This window comes from Mesoplodon bidens, assembly GCF_964165515.1.
Source record: "Mesoplodon bidens genome assembly, chromosome: 10".
In the NCBI taxonomy this organism is placed as follows: domain Eukaryota; kingdom Metazoa; phylum Chordata; class Mammalia; order Artiodactyla; family Ziphiidae; genus Mesoplodon; species Mesoplodon bidens.
Window position 1 is genome coordinate 101503953 of NC_138172.1, and position 18599 is coordinate 101522551.

General features: G+C 46.4%; 1 protein-coding gene across 1 annotated transcript in view; it reads left to right on the top strand.

Moving 5' to 3' along the window:
- The window catches only part of F13A1 (coagulation factor XIII A chain), a 141111-nt gene that overhangs the window by 91516 nt on the left and 30996 nt on the right, over positions 1 to 18599 (top strand). Inside the window, exons 9-11 of the mRNA XM_081245387.1 lie at positions 7006 to 7109; positions 8485 to 8573; positions 16489 to 16642. Coding sequence (XP_081101513.1) covers positions 7006 to 7109; positions 8485 to 8573; positions 16489 to 16642 — 347 coding nt within the window. The remainder of the gene's footprint in view (positions 1 to 7005; positions 7110 to 8484; positions 8574 to 16488; positions 16643 to 18599) is intronic.

Consider the following 18599-nt stretch of genomic DNA (forward strand, 5'->3'; position numbering starts at 1 on the left):
TTAATAAGACCTCTAGGAAAATGTCATATAAATAAGAGCTTTTAGAATATATACTCATAAACAGCTTTATAATGCAAAGCAGTAATTTTGGTACATACTAAGATTGTTGGTTGTATTTTTTAAAACTCCTTTCAATAATTATGGATAAACTTGGCCAGAATTTATTATAGAAAGCTTTTTATACCTTAGAGTCATTCTCTAAATCCAATCTTTTCTTAATTTTCAGCAGGAATATCAATTGGTAATTTGCTATGCAAAAGAGAGAGGTAAAGGGGTTCAGGGTACTATTTTCAAAGTAAATCCAGCAAGGGGAACTCAGCAGAATTACAGAAGGCCTTCTGTTAAGTAGTGTGTCAAATGTGGCTCATATGGATGGGTGTCATCTACTTCCTGAACATTTTGAAGGTTCCATTTTGGTCTCTCACACATGCCATCTTCAGCCCCTTAACTGGGTCTTTCGTGCTACATCAGACTGTGCTTAAACTGTGACTTCTTTTTTTTTTTAAATAAATTTATTTATTTATTTTTGGCTGCATTGGGTCTTCGTTGCTGTGTGCGGGCTTTCTCTAGTTGTGGCGAGTGGGGGTTTCTCTTTGTTGCACTGCGCGGGCTTCTCTTTGCAGTGGCTTCTCTTGTTGCAGAGCATGGGCTGTAGGCACACAGGCTTCAGTAGTTGTGTCACGCAGGCTCAGTAGTTGTGGCTCACGGGCTCTAGAGCACAGGCTCAGTAGTTGTTGTGCACAGGCTTAGTTGCTCCGCAGCACGTGGGATCTTCCTGGACCAGGGCTAGAACCCGTGTCCCCTGCATTGGCTGGCAGATTCTTAACCACTGTGCCACCAGGGAAGCCCTAAACTGTGACTTCCAAATGAACATCATAGGATCCCTTTCCTGCATATAATAAGCAAAAACAAACACCTTCATTACTTTCTCTTTTTTCTTGATGGGTGATTGGTTCCTACGGGGGGCACTGGCTTGGTCTCCACCTGATTGGACTTTTGGCCTTCGGTGGAGAAGGCCCCAGAGGAACTCCAAATGCCTCTTCCTTGTTTCAGCACTCCAACAATGAGCAGCTGCATTCTGAACTAGCCTGGTTCTCCCAGCTCCCAGCTCCATAAAAGATTCCTCCAGCATACTTCCCTTCCTCTGAATAATTCCTTTCTGTTGTCTTGCTTCATTACCTTTCCCAACTGGCAAGGTTTTTCTTGGTCCAAACTTTTATTTCCACTTTGGAATGTCTTACTAGGCAAGCCCCAGAGTCCACCAACCTGTCTCTACTTCTTTCCCGCCCCCGCCCTCACCCCCCTTCGTTACTGGAGTGACCAGAGTTTAACAAGTCCAGGGCGTGCTGTCGTTTTTGTCACCAGTATCATTGCCTGTGTCAGGAGTATAACAACAGGGCCAGAGAGGTAGGGCTGTGCCCATCTGCGACAAGCACAAATAGTTTGCAAGATAGACCAGGGCCTTTCTTCTACCCCCTGTCATTTGTAAAATAGAAGAATTCAAAGACTTGGTTTACACTTGAAGTTGGTCCAAGACATCTCTGCCCTGGCTTTCTCTCAATCTTATTTGTGCTCTCCCTTGAGCCCTAATAAAGCTGCAGAAACAAAATTACAGTCCCACGTCTCTTTCTTCCCTTTTAGGGAAGAAAACCTTTCTGCACAGATTGCAGATGAGATGACCCTGTGGAATGTTTAAGCAGTTAGCCAAGTTAAAGGCAGTAAAGGACTCCTTGCTTAAATTATCCACTCTATTTTCTTTGAACATGCAGCACACAGAGCCCCGAAGCCCATCCTGGTCTCAGCTGCGTTTTCTGTCCAGTCTGCACCCTCCCATGGGCACTTGTCACTCTGGATGTGACCTTAGCCAGTTGTTAGAACTGTGCTCTTCCTTCTTTAATAAAAAAGAGTCCTCTTAATGGTTGTTTTTTGGGGGGGTGAGGGGAACTAGTATATATTTATTATAAAAATTTCAAACATTACAGAAAAAAGTATAAAAATAAGAGTCATCCACTTTCTAGCTACTCAGAACATTTACAACATTTTGCTAAGCATTCTTTAATGGGTCCCTTTGCATATTGATTGTATTCATTTTTTATTGCTGCATAACAAATTTCCAAAAACCTTGGCAGCTTAAAACAACACAAACTTATTATCCAACAGTCTCTGTAGGTGAAGGGTTTGGGCCCAGGTTAACTGGGTCCTCTGCTTAGGGTCTCAAATGATGGCAATCAAAGTGTTAGCCTGGACTGTGGTTCCCTCTGCTGCTCAGGGCTCTCTTCCAAGCTCATTCAGGTTCTTGGAAAAATTCAGTTCCTTGCAGCTGTAGAATTTATGGAAGTTTCCATCTTCTTCTTCGAGGCCAGCAGGAGAATGTCTTTGCTGCTTCAAATTTCTAGCTTGCTATGTTCCAGACCTCCCAGATTTAAAGGCTCACGTGATTAGGTCAGGCCTACTTGATAATCTCCTTTTTAATTAACTCAAAATCAACAGCTTACTTACCTTAATTACATCTTCAAAATCCTCTTTGCCATGTAAAAATGTAATCACAGGAGCAACATCCCATCCTATTCATAGACTTCACCCACATTCAAAGGGAGGGATTTATACAAGTGTGAGGATCATTTACGTTCTGCCTTCCACACATATATACATACACAATGAACACTGTACCTGGTGTTCTGTAGCGTGATTTTTAAAAATTGATATGCCATGGTTATTTTTCCTACCTAATAAGCACAGATCTGATTTTTATGGCTGAATAGTATTTTATTTTGTGATTTAAAATAGTTAATCACATATTGAACAGTTTCTGATTTTCCTTCTTAAAAATTATGCAAGGATGAACATTTTACATTCTTGTCTTTGCAAGTGTGTAATGCTAAGGAAAGGAGTTTACCAAATCAAAGGATAAACTAAACCAATGCTGCCATGTCCCTTCCAGGGTCCTCCAGCAGTGCATGGTGCTGCTTTGCTAGTGAGGCTCTGCTTTTGGTGAAGATTCTCTGCGTCTTTTGCTCTGTTACTGCCAAATTACTACATCCTTGAAAGGAGTTCTAGAAATCACTAGCTGCCACTGCAGGAAACATACAGGAAGTAACATAAAGTAAAGATGTGATGTTCACTTGTCACCTCCCTCATCTCCCCAAAGAAGTTATTTTCAATTTGATTAAATAACTTTCGACGAGATGGGGGCTTTATTTTAATTTCTACCCTGCTTCTTTAGAAAAAGACAACAAGGATACTAGATCACATTGAAGGTTGATAATCTTTTTAACTTTAAAAGGACACTGCATATTTTGATGGTATGGTGGGAAGTCAGGCTTCAAATGAAGGCTCTGAGAAAATACAAAACCGTGAATCTTAAAAACAAACACACAAAGATTTAATTATGCCTGCCTGCCTTGCTAGGAGATATCCTTGCCTTTCAAGCAACCAATACTTTGTGAGCACCTCCTATGGGCCAGTTCTAGTTCTGGGAATGTGATGGTGAACAGGCAGGCGGAGCTCACAAAATGAATCCACACACTATGCAAGTGCATGATGAAACAGCAAGATACATTTATCTAGATGCAGATCTAGTTTAAAAAGCTTTAAAATAAAAAAAACTTTCCAAGAAGCATATATATTTTCCCAGCCTGGATAGTAGGTAAACGGAATTCAGCAATGTCTGTAAATGTTAACCCCTTTCATAGGGGAATTTGAGATGTAAAAGGCAGGCGTGTATAACCAGAAATACTGAACATCCAGCCCAAAGGGGACCCTTGTGGCATGGGTGGCCCAGGATGCATTTTCCCTGGCCATTCCTGAGCAGAGAGAATGGCATGATGGAAAAAGCCCCATTTCTTCAGAGGTTGCATCCCCTTCCTCTGCTCGTGGCAATCTGGGAGCCCAGCTACCGGCCTTCCACCCGTTGACTAAGGCCAACCCCTCCAGAGCATAAGTTCTGTTCACTTCACCCACTGCTACAAGTTCCTGACCCTCTTATTAAGCTCTTCCACCCCAAACACACAAATAAGGTCTCAGTCTTAGGTGAGAGTGGAAGAGACCGTGAGTACAGAGAGAAGAAACCTTTCCCCATCTCCTGGTCATTTGAAAAGAAATAAAATCCTCAAAGCAATGTCTTTACCTGAGATCTGAAATGCAAAGCTTATTTATCTTGTTCAAGGCTAACCTGGCCCAGGATACTTGAATTTAAATAAGGAGGTTCGGGGGCCTATTACCCTAGGGCGGTGCTGGTGAAAGCCAGGGTTGCTAACATCGCAGGCTGTGTGGGAAGTGTGACTGTGGCCATTTGGGATTGCAAATGTCTCACTGCTGTTCTTTCTGGATCTCTCTGTCTGATGGTGCGACGTTTACCGTTCTTAAGGGGGGCTAGCGTTGCTTATTACCTGATCACCGGGACCTTCCTTCCAGCTTCAGAGCAAAGATAGAGGCTTTCAGGTGGGAGCCAGCCTCATGCTCCTGCCCCGACACCTCACACCTTGACCCTGACCTACACCTGCACCCCCGTCCCCTGCAGACAATGCCTCGCTCCCCACACTTGTGCATGGCGCCGCTCTCCACCTCATCCTCCTGCATCCTTGGTATCTGAGCCTTTTTTTATTCCATCTCTCCCTTTATTCTATATTTATCTCACCCCCTCTCCACTGGTTCTTCCTCCATAGACATGACAATCTCTCCTAACGTAAAAATAATCCAAACAATCTTCCCGCATTGCGTTATTTTCTAGCCACTGCCCTATCTTGCATTCACAACCTAGGTCACCCTTGGGGGAGAAATCCACTCCGCATTTCTCCCCTCCTGTTCACTCTGCGTCTGGCGTTTGCACTCACCACTCACCTCCATCAGCAAGAAAGACGCCAGTGGCTTCCTACGTCAATTCCGAGTGTCACGTGTGTATATAAAAATGCCTCTTGGGTTTCATCCTTTGAGTTTCTCACGGGCACTCGAGTTCATCATGTCCCAAATGAACATGTCACCCACTCCACACAGCCCCCAACACTAAGCTTCTCTTCTTCCTTCATCCAGTCTTGGTGAATGGAACCATCACACTCCCTGGAAACTCAAGAGCTTCCTCAACACTCACAGTTCCCTTCTGACAGCTTCTCTGCTTCTCCACGGTGATGAGGGGAAACTCAGCTCAGTCTCTGGTCCTCACCCAGCTGCCACAAATACAGATCTGCGAATTTAACTGGCCCAAGGATAAAGCCCAAATATTTAACTTGAGATAAAAGGATCTCACAATCTCGTCCTCACCAACAACATAGCTCAGTGTTTAAAAGCATGGATCCTGGAGCTCTATCACTAACTCACTGTGCAACCTCAGGCAAGATTCTTAACCTCTCTGTGCTTCCATTTCCTCCCTTGTACATGGGGGATATAATAACAATACCTTTCTCACAGAGTACTGGGAACGTCATATGTATTCACGTACATAAAGACTTTAGAACAGTGCCTGGCATACAGTAAGTGCTATGTGTATCTGACAGTCTTGTGATGTACTGCCCATTTTCACCTGCCAATCCTCTTCTCGCATGCACACAAGTATGCATACATGCTACTCACCAGCCACAACAGCATACAGGTCACCAAACACACCATGTTGGCTATTTCTTGTCTCCACAGCTTTGTTCTTAGTCCTTTCATTAATCTGCTAAACTCCCATTTATTTCGGGGGACTCAGCTCAAATATCACTTCTGCTGTGGTGCCTTCCCTCCTGCCCCAAGGGCTTCCCCACTGAGACCCGATTGTACCCCAAATGAATTTCCCCTGTAGCATGCATCACTTCAATCAATTATTTTTAAAAGTCAGAGAGTTACCATGTTTGAGCACTTATCTTATGCCAGACCCTGTTCTAAGTGCTGTACATGTTTAGCTTGTTTAAGCCTCACAGCAAACCTATGAAATGTTTTAACAATTGGTTTCTGTGTTGGGCAAGAACCTATGACTTGATCATGACTGGGTGTCCAGCATGGTGCCTGGTGCATGATGGGCCCATAGATGAGTGAATACCTCTGAACTGAGCCAATCAAAGATGAGCTGAACTCAGAGAGAGATGGGCACATGCACGAATGACTGACACTGAAGGACACTGAGGAATGGGTGGATGGTAGCTGGATCCGAAATTCACCAGTGCTATAAACAAAGGCTTCTGTAACTACCTCGTGCCACCATTAAATTGTTATTACTATATGAATATTTTCTATAATGCCGACAGGTTAATGTGCTCCTATTTGTTTCTGTAATGTCATATAATTTCAGGTCTTTCCGAGGACATAATAATACAATTCATGATGATATTTTTATCCCATGCTCTTGCTTCAAGGGTCACTTGCTGAGTCTGAAAAGTTTTGCCTGGCCTTCAGCTCATGGGTCACCCACCTTTGATAAAGTGTAAAGAGACACTCACCCTGATAACCTTTCCTTCTTCTTGGACACCAGATGGAAATTTGCCACAAATTACAGACAGCTAAAATCAGGAGTTAACATTACAGTTTCTATGGCAATAGTCTAAGCCCATAAACAAAAGCATTCTGTTGCTTAATTGTTACAAAGGGATTTGCTTTTTATAAATCTAATATACATATAAATATAAAAGGAATTTAAAGCTAATATGTATTTCAGTTTTAATTAAATTTTCTTCCCTGCCATATCCCTTGAGCCCATAGTAAGTTCTGTTTCATTAGGCAATAGACAAGGGTTAAGATCAAAATTGTTTAAGGCATTGATTAGAATATCTCTGGGTGGCCTTGAAGCTGGTATTAGTGGGGGAGAGAGCAATGTCCAGCCATATGAGTGCCACCCCAGGGGTGCCAGTAGAAAAGGACCTGCACAGAAAACTTAAGTCTAGAGCCCCAGTATATCTCTGGGAAGCTTCCAGCTAGCTTAAGCCATTCCAGTAATTTATAGATAGCATAGTCACAGGATTTTGGGTCATTTTTTAATTTCCTGGAGCATTGAATGTGATGGGAATTTTAATCTCGCTGGGGTGGTGGTTTTTTAAGGAACTACCACTGCTGGAACGAAGCCTGGATGACGAGGCCTGATCTTCCCGTTGGGTTTGGAGGTTGGCAAGTCGTGGACAGCACCCCACAGGAAAACAGCGACGGTAAACACCGCATCCTCCCTCAGGGAAATGGATGTAGTACTGAACTTTATTTTGCTTTTATGATTGCATTTGATGTGTGGGAAACACTCCCTCCCAGTGGGAAGCAGCATCAGAAGTGTGCTTCCTGGGCACATGTACAGGGTTGACTACCTGCCAGTCAGGTTTAACTTCATTTCACTGGTCGTCTTTACTCTGATTATTTTGTAACTTTTCGGGGGAAAAAAGCATAAAACTTAACATATATAACTCATCGATTCTTGCTTTGATAAGCAGTTTTGAAGACAAGAGAAAAAGTATCTGGGTAAGCACTTTTGCTAGGCTATAAAATATACTTCAGCCCTGCCTGATAAACAGTGATAAGATAGAAGGCAGTGGTGAAAATAAAGAACTCAAAAAATAATTACAGATCATCCTTTAAATTGTTGTTTTTCCAGACGCTGATTTCTTTTTAGGTTGTGTGATTTCTTTCAGATCTTGAGTATGTAGGTACTTATCTTCTAACGTGTGTGCTAAGTAGTGGCAGCTATGACTGCCCCCCCACCGAATTTTTATAAAATCACACACATCATAAGGCCCCATTTCTCTTTAGCATGATGATAAAAATCAGTGGTCTAGGACATGACTTTTATCTCCCCAGGTGTTGATATAAGATATTGATGTGTGCATACATATATACACAAAAATATTCATTACATACTCATAAGGGAACGCCAGTACAGTACTGGATTTTAAGAGAGAAATTTCAACACTTTCTGATGTTCCGGATTATATATCATGACGAGATAGCTGGGTGACTAAAGGCAGCTAATCTCCTATTAACAAGAGATGCTGGACTTTCAAAGGACTTTGTAAAAGTCAGCGTGGGCCTACTGACTTCCTGAGTGCACGTGGTCCATGTGTGTGGCTAATATCCAGATTCTCCAGTTAAACTTGACGTGTGTCCATAATGTCCAAACACTAAAAACAAAAGTGAAAACAAACAAACAACAACACAAATACTGAAGACAGATCACTGCTTCCAACATTCCAGGTATGAGTTATAAAAGGATAAGCCCTATGTAAGCCAGCGGCTGGGCACCAACACACTTGAGTCTGTTTGTAGTTGGAAGAGTAGATGCAGAAATAGTGTTGCCCTATATTCTTTTCGTGGCTTCAAATTTTGGTTTGCAGAGTCATTTCCAACAAGTCCCTCTTGATTACACACGTGGGTCATTCACCCGCTCCGGCCATGGAAAGCACTGGGGCTACCTCGGTGATGAAGTGGAGGAATATTTGTCTCTACAGAGTCACCTCAGGGCTATGATCCAGATCAGCTCTGTATCTGGACAGAACTGACGATGGCAAACTCATGCTCTCCCTCCTCTGTGTGATACAGGGATGTATCGGTGTGGCCCGGCCTCTGTTCAAGCCATTAAGCATGGCAATGTTTGCTTCCAGTTTGACGCACCCTTCGTTTTTGCAGAGGTAAGTGGAAAGCTGGGGAAAAGAGCTGCTTTCCTTCCCAACCTCTTAACACATCAAAAAATAAGGTACTGGGCTGTTACTTCTAAATTTCCCAGGTACATAGTGTATGCTTCATGTTTACAAAGTTAACTAGACATCATTCCAACCCCCAGGCACTGCATGCTAAATGCAGTTCTTACTTAAACATTTTTCTCTCCTTGATGTTTTGAGATTTTTCTGCCGGAAAGCAGTTGCTTTACTAACCTTAGCTTAGTTCTCTGTACCCCTGAAGTAGGTATCAACTGCTCCCAAGAAATTAAGTGACTAAATGAATCACTCAACAACAAGTTGGTGGAGGCGGTCCATGAATTGAAATGGCAGAGTGTACTTCTTCACCCTGAGACTAGCCCAACAGTTCACGTGGAACAACACCCAAACACACCCCAACTACGGTCTTAGTCTGCGAACTCCAATCCATTTCCTGCCATTCCAGGCCATCCTCCAACAGTGGAGACAGAGAGTACAGCTGCTGGAATACGGAGGGGAGAAGAGGGTCTGGAACACTGCACACTAAAGGGTGGATAGGGACGGTTTGGGAAAGGGTCTGAAATTCTGCAAGAACTGGATGGAGGTCGGAAGCAGAGAGGGCAGTTCAAGGGTGCTCCAAAGAGAGCTCAGAAAGTCAAATTAAATGTAAGAGACATCAGGTGAAGGAGAAGGCCAGGAGGCTGCTGAAGGTAGGGGTGAGGAACAGAGATTTATGAGAGGCAGGACTGACCTAGAGTATAATTTCACGAATGAACGCAATGAAATAATGCCTACTGATATGTAATCACTTTGCCTACCATCCGATGCTCTTAGCAACCCTTTAAAATGGGTGTTATAATTCTTCCCATTTTACAGAAGAGAAAAATGAGGCAAAGAGTGGTTAAATAACCTTTCCACAATCATCTAACCAACAAAGAGTAGGGCTAAGATTTAAAGCCAGGCAGGCGCCTGAGCTCATGCCAGTAAACACCACTTTCTGCTACTATTCTAGAATGAGCAAATGTCTATTATCACTATGTGCCAGGCACTGTGCGCATTCAGAAGCCTGTGTCCTTAAGTAACTTGATTCTTGATGGAGACGGTGGTACGTAAACACAGCAACATTTAAATAACAATAACACAAGGGGTGCTATGGAACTAAATGTCAGATGAGCAATGTAGGTGATAAATGACTTGCGTTTAAGTTAATTGAGAAATATGAGCTGGGAGCTGAGCCAGGACAACAAAGGCCACAAGATCCCGTCTAGGGACAGTGATCTGGGATCAGACACAAGGACAGCTACATGAGAGCCACAGTACGATGAGTGGAGTATTACAGGAGCCCATGGAAGGAGGGCCAGGGACGCTCCCTGGAGGCAGTGGAGCTGAAGCAAGCCTGGACGGATGATTAGTAATTATTCAGGCAAAGGGGGTCAGAAAGAAGCCAGAGGAAGGAAAGCATTTTACACAGAGGAGAAAACTTGAGCCTCCGAATGGTATGTGCAGACAATTAAAAACTATACAGGGGGCTTCCCGGGTGGCGCAGTGGTTGAGAGTCCACCTGCCGATGCGGGGGACACGGGTTCGTGCCCCGGGAGGATCCCACGTGCCGCGGAGCGGCTGGGCCCGTGAGCCATGGCCGCTGAGCCTGCGTGTCCTCCACAACGGGAGAGGCCACAACAGTGAGAGGCCCGCGTACCACACACACACACACACACACAAAACTATACAGGCTCATGAAAAGTGATGTGCTGGGAGGCGTCAAATGATGACAGCTGAAGGAACTAGACATGGGACCTTCTGTCCTGAGAAACGGGCACCTCGTCCTGTAAACGAGAGGCTTCCCACGGGGAACGGACGGGAACCTGTGCAGCACGGCCTTGAAGGGAAGGCCTCGGGCCGGGGACACGGGAAGGCTGGGATGTTACCCCACGCCCAAACCAGACAAACGGCGACAGGCCTGGGAAATGTTTCGGAAATAAGCCAAAGCAGAAATGTGAATTACACAGAAGGAACAGTGTCTCTTCTACTGTTCCTACCATTACAGTTTCTAGAAGCCTTGGGAGAACAGGCAGACTGTATTTGGAATTTCACCCTCTCGACTTCATTTTGAGATTTAAAGATTTATCCAATCCTACCCAGCTGCCCTCTGATCATTTCTGATGCCTCGAGCACTTCTTAATGGGAAATCACTCTAAAACTCGCCAAGCCTTGTTTCTGTACTTTTATTATGCTTTGTTGCTGCGAAGGGGAGAGGAACAGCCTCCCTCCAAGAGCGAATTGCCTAAGAGCTGTTAATGCGAACGCTTTCTGCTGTTATTAAATATAGATCGGGGTGTTGTGAATGTCATCGGGACGCTCAGGTTATAATTACTCCTCTCTCACCCACTGCAGACTTGTCTGACAGCGTGTAGGATTGCTGCTTTGGCACGGGCTGAGCTTCAGGGCTGAGCCATTTATAAGAGATGCTCCAAGTGCTGAAAAGTGCGTGAGGACTCTTTTCTCGAGGGTCCTAAAGTAGGACTCCATGGGGCGCGTCGGATTTCACTTTAATGAGAGTCTATGTGACTCAGGTCCTAGACAGCATCCTCCCTCCCTTTCCCGCCTCCTTGCTGCCTAAGCTTGCCTCTCCCTAACCCCAGCCACGTCAGCCGGAACGTGCCTTTTCTTGCCTCTCGGCAGGCTGACTTTCTTGGTCACTCCTTACTCATTTCCGGGCCAGATCAAGCATCATGTTCGTTGACGTCCTTTGGTTTTCTCAGGGCTTTTTTAGTGAAAGCACAACCCCAAATAAGGGAGGTATGCACGAAAAGCATCCTACCTCTGCCTTTCTCTTCTCCTCCGTTTTGGAAATCTACCCTTCCCATTTCTAGATTTCTTCCAGGGATTGAAGCTTACTTCTCTATCCCCCTCCCTTCTCATGCCCTCAGCCCTGCAGTGAGTTTCTTGGTTCTGGAGGCTGTTCGGCCTGTCCTCCCTGACTCCTGGGGACCTGGGGCTCCTAAAGAGAGCAGAACAGTTCTCAGTGTCGGGGCTACTTTCCCCATTCCCACGCAATTCCCACGTTCACTAAGCATCAGGAACTGCTGCTTCTCTTCTGTCTTAGCTTCTTCTAGTTGTGTCTGTTGACCCCCTCACGCCGTCCCACTCAAACTCACACACACACGCACACGCACACACCCGTTTTCCCTCCCTGGCCCCAAGCTAATTTTCACGGCAGCAGTGACAGGCTCCTCGGGGCCGCAGTCACCACCCCATTGCTCCAGAAGCCACACCTCCCCTTGCTCTGGGCCAGCAGTTCCCTGTACACTAACTGTGCAACTGCTCCTGTGCCGAGTCTTCGTTCTCAATTCAAGGTTGTTTATTTTCCTACCACTTATTAGATGCAGCCCATTTTTTGTCATCCCCTAGTCTGATCTAAAATAATTCACCCATTCGTTCAAATACCCTATGAAACTTTGAAATCATCTTGGCTTCTCTTCTTAACCTTCCTCAGGCATCTTGCCGGAAGTATAATACCTTCCAATAAGATCACAAATCCAACCACGCCAGCGATCTCCATCATTACCCTCTGAGCTCTGAACGGCACTGAGATCTGGGACGTCTGCCCCTAAATCATCTGCTTCCGCCTCGCTTGCCCCTTTCCTGTTTATTCTCCACAAACCAGCCAGAAGTATCCTTCATAATGTAAATAGAAACCTGTCCCTCCCCTGCCCCAAACCTTCTAATGGATTCCCATCACTTTTACAATACACTGAAGCATAAATCATTACAAGAGTCTGTGTGATCTGGACCCTGGCTTCCCCTCCACCCCCATGCCTTGCTCATTTCCTTCCAGCCATACTGACCTTCTTGCTCTTCTGTCAGAGGCTTTACACATGCTGTTCCTTTGGCTGTGACAGCCCCTCCCCTCGCCTCCACCCCACTTCGCATGTCCTGTTCCCTCCCTGCATCCCGATCGCTGTTCAGCTCACGTCCTCGAAGAGACCTTCAGTGACACCACCTCCCACCTGAAACATTACCACCTGCCCTGTTGTTTCCGTCCTTCTGCTCTGACTCAGTGTTACTATTTCTCTCCTTGCTAGAACGTAAGTGCCACGCGGGTAGGCTCTTGCTGGCTTCTCATGGCTGAAAGCAGGGTCTGGCACATGGCAGCCACCAGTAAATACATGAGTGAATAGAGCAAGCAAAAGCGTGTGCATAGTACCCTGCTGAGAGCAGTATCCCAGAGAGACAGGGGTCACATGGCACCCTCAGGTGCCGGCAATCCTGGTGGGAGATGAGGCCCACGTAGGCAGCAGCAGGGGGCGTACACAGGAGTGTGGCCGCGTAGCCAGCCCCTACGGGCTGAAGGAGTGGCAAACACGGGGTGGACGTCTGGCAGTTGTGCCAGGAAGGCTCCAGGACCAGGTGGGCACCCACTGCCTTCCTTCAGAAGCCCCGGAAGGACCACCCCCGTCTCAGCACAGCCTGCAGGGCGGTTACTTCCACTTGGGAACAAATGAAGGGAGCAAACACTGTCCTGGGTCCTGAAAACCAGAGCTTCCATCTTGAGAGGTGAGAAGTGTAGCTTCTGCCAGCAGTGGACACACGTTTACGTTCCTTGGGCAACAAGCAGAAGTTTGCAGGAGGCCGCCCTCTAGCCCGAGGACCCAGCCCGCCTTTGCTGAGCCCCAGGGGCCCTGAAACATCCAGACATGCTGTTGTATCAGAGTCTTTACACATACATTCCTCCTGGTAGGAAAGCCCTCCCCCCGCTGTCCACCCCACTTTGGAAGTGCCTGTGTCTGACCAAGAAGCAAGGGGTGGTGGGGCTGAGAATAGCCATATTTCACGTTGGGTTGCCCAGGTTCTGCGTGACCAGAGCCCTTTCAAATGTATGGGTAAGACTAGAGGGTCCCTAATACTCCTTTTCACTCAAAAGAAATTAAACATAGGACTTTCACAGGTGCTGCTGATCTACTTGCCAGCCTTGCAAGGGAGGTATAATTAAACCCAGGCTCAGAGATATTCAGTAACTTGCCCAAAGCCACACAGCCTAGGTCCAATATTTCTTCCACTTATGACTGTTCTACCATAGAGATCCAGCTGGCCTTGCATACACTTTCTAAGCCCCTCGGTGATTCTAATGTGCAGTCCGGATGGAGAACCACCACACTAGCGGCTGCAACCGAAAAGAAAGCTTGCAGATGTCACTTGGAAAGGATCCTTTCCCTAAACCCTGACGCCCAACATACATATGCAAAAGCCATTTTATGTGTGTCTTTCTCCTTTCCTTTCCTCACAAGGGACAGTGTAGTGGGCTCGCCTGAGATTTTAGCTTACATAAATTTCCTAAGCTATGCTCAAGGGGAGACAAGGATTTATCCACTTTCATATTTAGCCTGGTCTCCCTGGAAAACTGAAAGCTGCTGTAAGAGTTGTTTATTAAGAGGATATTTATCATCATTGTGGCTATAATTTGCAAGTGAGGAGGGAGCTGTCCATGCCTGCATGGTCTCCTCCAGAGGGAAGGCTGACATTCTCAGGAAGCTCATTTAAAGTTTCCTTGAACTTTGTTTTCCAAAACGAGAAATATTCTTCAGGTGTCTGCTCTGTCCTCTTTGTCCTGATTCCTGGTGTCGCATTTCAGCCTTTCACATCATGTGCCTTTCGCCACCAAGCCCTGGATACTCTGCTGAGGAGCAGGGCCAGCATCATCACCCCTCAGAAATCTGAGGCAGCATAGAACCACCCAGGCCCCGGGCCTGGAAGCATCTCCTCACCACGTGGTGCCATGGTCCTGTGGGGTGATGCGGGAGAGGCAGTGAGCTGTGAAGCTCCAGGGAACATGTACGGGTCACCTCGGGTGAAGGTCAGGGCATATGCTACGACCACCCAGGGTGAGGGTCAGGGCATGTGCTATGACCACCCAGGGTGAGGGTCGGGGCATGTGCTATGACCACCCAGGGTGAGGGTCGGGGCATGTGCTATGACCACCCAGGGTAAAGGTCAGGGCATGTGCTATGACCACCCAGGGTGAGGGTCAGGGCATGTGCTATGACCACCCAGGGTAAAGGTCGGGGCATGTGCTATGACCACCCAGGGTGAGGGTCGGGGCATGTGCTATGACCACCCAGGGTGAGGGTCGGGGCATGTGCTATGACCACCCAGGGTGAGGGTCGGGGCATGTGCTGTGACCACCCAGGGTGAGGGTCGGGGCATGTGCTGTGACCACCCAGGGTGAGGGTCGGGGCATGTGCTGTGACCACCCCGGGTGAGGGCCGGGGCATGTGCTGTGACCACCCCGGGTGAGGGCCGGGGCATGTGCTGTGACCACCCAGGGTGAGGGTCGGGGCATGTGCTATGACCACCCAGGGTGAAGGTCGGGGCATGTGCTGTGACCACCCAGGGTGAAGGTCGGGGCATGTGCTGTGACCACCCAGGGTGAAGGTCGGGGCATGTGCTGTGACCACCCAGGGTGAAGGTCGGGGCATGTGCTGTGACCACCCCGGGTGAGGGCCGGGGCATGTGCTGTGACCACCCAGGGTGAAGGTCGGGGCATGTGCTGTGACCACCCAGGGTGAAGGTCGGGGCATGTGCTGTGACCACCCAGGGTGAAGGTCGGGGCATGTGCTGTGACCACCCAGGGTGAAGGTCGGGGCATGTGCTGTGACCACCCCGGGTGAGGGCCGGGGCATGTGCTGTGACCACCCCGGGTGAGGGCCGGGGCATGTGCTATGACCACCCAGGGTGAGGGTCGGGGCATGTGCTATGACCACCCAGGGTGAGGGCCGGGGCATGTGCTGTGACCACCCAGGGTGAAGGTCAGGGCATGTGCTGTGACCACCCAGGGTGAAGGTCAGGGCACGTGCAATGGGCACGCCCCTGCCCATGTTTGTACTTCTTCTCCACCACCTCCCAGCCATGTGACCACAAACACTCTGCTGACTCTCTGACTCTTGGTGCCTCGCCTATAAAACAAGGATAATAGTACCTACCTCACAGGATTGTCGCTGTGGGGCTTAAATTGAATCATTTAAAAATGTCCCTGAAACATTATGGGTCAATAAATATTGATTACTTCCTTTCTCCTTAACGGAGATCAGACTTCACGTAAATTCAGAACATTTTGTGAGAAAGCAGAGAAAAGTTGCTCTCTTAAACCTCATCTTTAAAAGCTAGGGATCTATCATCAAGTTTTCCCATTACCTAGTAGTGATCATTACATTTTTACTCAATTTTGATGTTTACAAACCTCTGTGAGAATCGTGCTCACATAGATTCTATCTCGCTCAGTCCCAAGGTGTTCCTATGAAACTGGCAGAACGAGTGTAATTATTTTCATTTTATAGAAGCAGGAACGGAGTTTCAGAGAGGACAAGGTAACTTTCTAGAAGTACACACCCAAGACCAGAGCCCGTGTTCCCTGCAGCTAATCCCGGGCGTCTCTCAAATACCCTCCTCAGAACCTTTGAAGCGGCCAGGCCCTCTGCCTAGCACAGCCTTCCTTCTCTCCATTTACTTGCTTTAATTATTTTAAGCTTTAATGGGGTAAAATTGATATTTAAAATGCATACATTTAATGTATACATCTTGATGGATTTGGACCTATGCATCTACCTGGAGGAAAATCTCCCAGGAGCCACCCAGCAGACTTTCTCTTCTTCCTGGAAGTAGGTCACGCCATCACTGTCAGTTTAAAGAAGTCTGAGAAGGAGAGTAACAGACAGGGCACTTTCTGCTTTGCCTTAGGAGGTAGAATTTGCCAGCAAGAGAAAGGAAAGAAAGAAATGGTTGGCACTTAAATGACTTAGCACGATGAATAATGCTGTCTCCAGGGACCCTACATGGCTACACTATTGAGGGTTAGAGATTTTGGTGACAGGAACATTGGATGCTGGCTAATGGTCTCCTCTCCTGTTTTTAGGTCAACAGTGATCTTGTTTACATTACAGCTAAGAAAGATGGCACTCATGTGGTTGAAACCCTTGACACCACCCACATTGGGAAATTAATCGTGACCAAGCAAGTTGGAGGAGACGGCGTGAAGGACATTACTGATGCCTACAAGTTCCAAGAAGGTAAGTTCCTGCAGTCGAATGAAGACTGCTCTGCCAAGTCTGCTTAGCACTTTCGTAGTTACAGTCACGGTCACCACAAAGACATGTGTTCTGGAGAAGGCATGGCCATTTGCAGCATTTGGAAGTTAGGCGAGAACTGGAGTGAACACACATCACACCCACAATTTCTCGTGTCAATGTAGTTTTACTTGTTTGTTTGCTTTGAGCGGAATTCTGCTTCACATGGCTTTTGAAATAAATGCTTTAAAGTCACGTCTATTTTAACAGAATATAGAATGTGTTCGTGTTCATAAAAATATGAAAGAATCTTAATTTCAAATCATCCTATCAGAAAACATGACGTAACTAATGTACTTTTAGTTCAATAATGAAATTTAAATACCTGGTCACGTTTGTATAGTACCTTGAAAACTATTTTCACATGCGTTGTTCCCTTGACATATCGTGGAAATCCCCTGAGGTAGATGATAGAACATTAATAGGACACTGCAGTCTCACTAATTCAGGCCAATTAGAATGAAGGCCCGTTTCAATCATAAAATAATGTTAAGGTGGTTTTTGTTAACTCTTCGTGTGTGGAATGTTTGAGATGGAGCTGTTGAGTTCAGTCCTGTCTCCATCATACTGAGTGCCTGCTCTATGCCTGGAGTTGTGTTTGGTGCTGGGACCCCCACGGTGAGTAGAACCCAGTTTCCGGGCAAGGGATAGGTTCATTCTGCTGAGGGCTTTGGAAACAAAGAAGAGGGGCAGTCAGTCCAACCAGGAGATTCAGAAAAACAAAGCCCGATAAGAGAAGTCACAGACCATAGCTAAAGGAAGCTGGGCCAGGGTTTCCAGGAGATGAGAATATGACAAGGCCATGGGGTGTGAATCAGCCGGTGTGTTTAGGGTCCTGCAGACATTACTGAAGCATTAAGCTCATTAAGTGCCCAGAGGCTGGGGTCAAATCTCCCCAAGGTCAGTAATGGACAGGAGGTGGAGGACCTTCGGTGTCTTCATGGGGACGTGGAATATATGTTACAAGTGATTCACCAACAGAGCTTCTTAGGAATGGCAAATGCCATTTTAGTAAATGGATAAAAATGAAGAGTCATTTGCATATACCTAAATATTCATCAGTATTCCTGAAATGCTGAGTGCAGAATTTGTTTTAAATATTTTAGATCCTCTGTCTCCCTGCTCTTATTTACAAAAGCAATTTGCACTATAAAGAGAAAGTTTGCTGAATTGAGAAATTCAGGATTTGTGCCATCTGAACCCGTGAATTTTTGCTGTATTCCTGAATTAGATAGTTCTTCTCTTCTGTTGGTTATCATCCACTGCACAACCTCGATACAAAAGATTTTTTTTTCTTTTGGGCTTTTTTCTAAAAAGAGAGTTTTTAAAAACATAGGCGAGGGCTTCCCTGGTGGCACAGTGGTTAAGAATCCGCCTGCCGATGCAGGGGACACGGGTTCGAGCCCTGGTCCAGGAGGATCCCACATGCCGTGGAGCAACTGGGCCCGTGTGCCACAGCTATTGAGCCTGTGCTCTAGAGCCCATGTGCCACAACTGCTGAAGCCCACACGCCTAGAGCCCGTGCTTCACAACAAGAGAAGCCACCATAATGAGAAGCCTGCGCACCACAGTGAGGACCCAATGCAGACAAAAATAAAATAAATAAATAACTAAATTTATTTTTTTTTAAAAAAAGCACAATAAAACAAAACAAACGAGCCATGCCCTCTTGTGATAGAGTGACAGGCAAAAGGATGTGGAAAGGAAAAAGGAGTCCATATAGGAATGAAAGGAACTGGCTGTAACATCCACGCATTTATTCATTCATCCTTTCAACTACTTGCTGTTAACCACCCGCCAGATTCCAAACACGGGATGGAGCCACACACAGCCCTGCCTTCCCATCTATAATAGCTAGAGCGATGGGCGGGAAGCTGTGTGTTGGATGCCTAGGACAGGG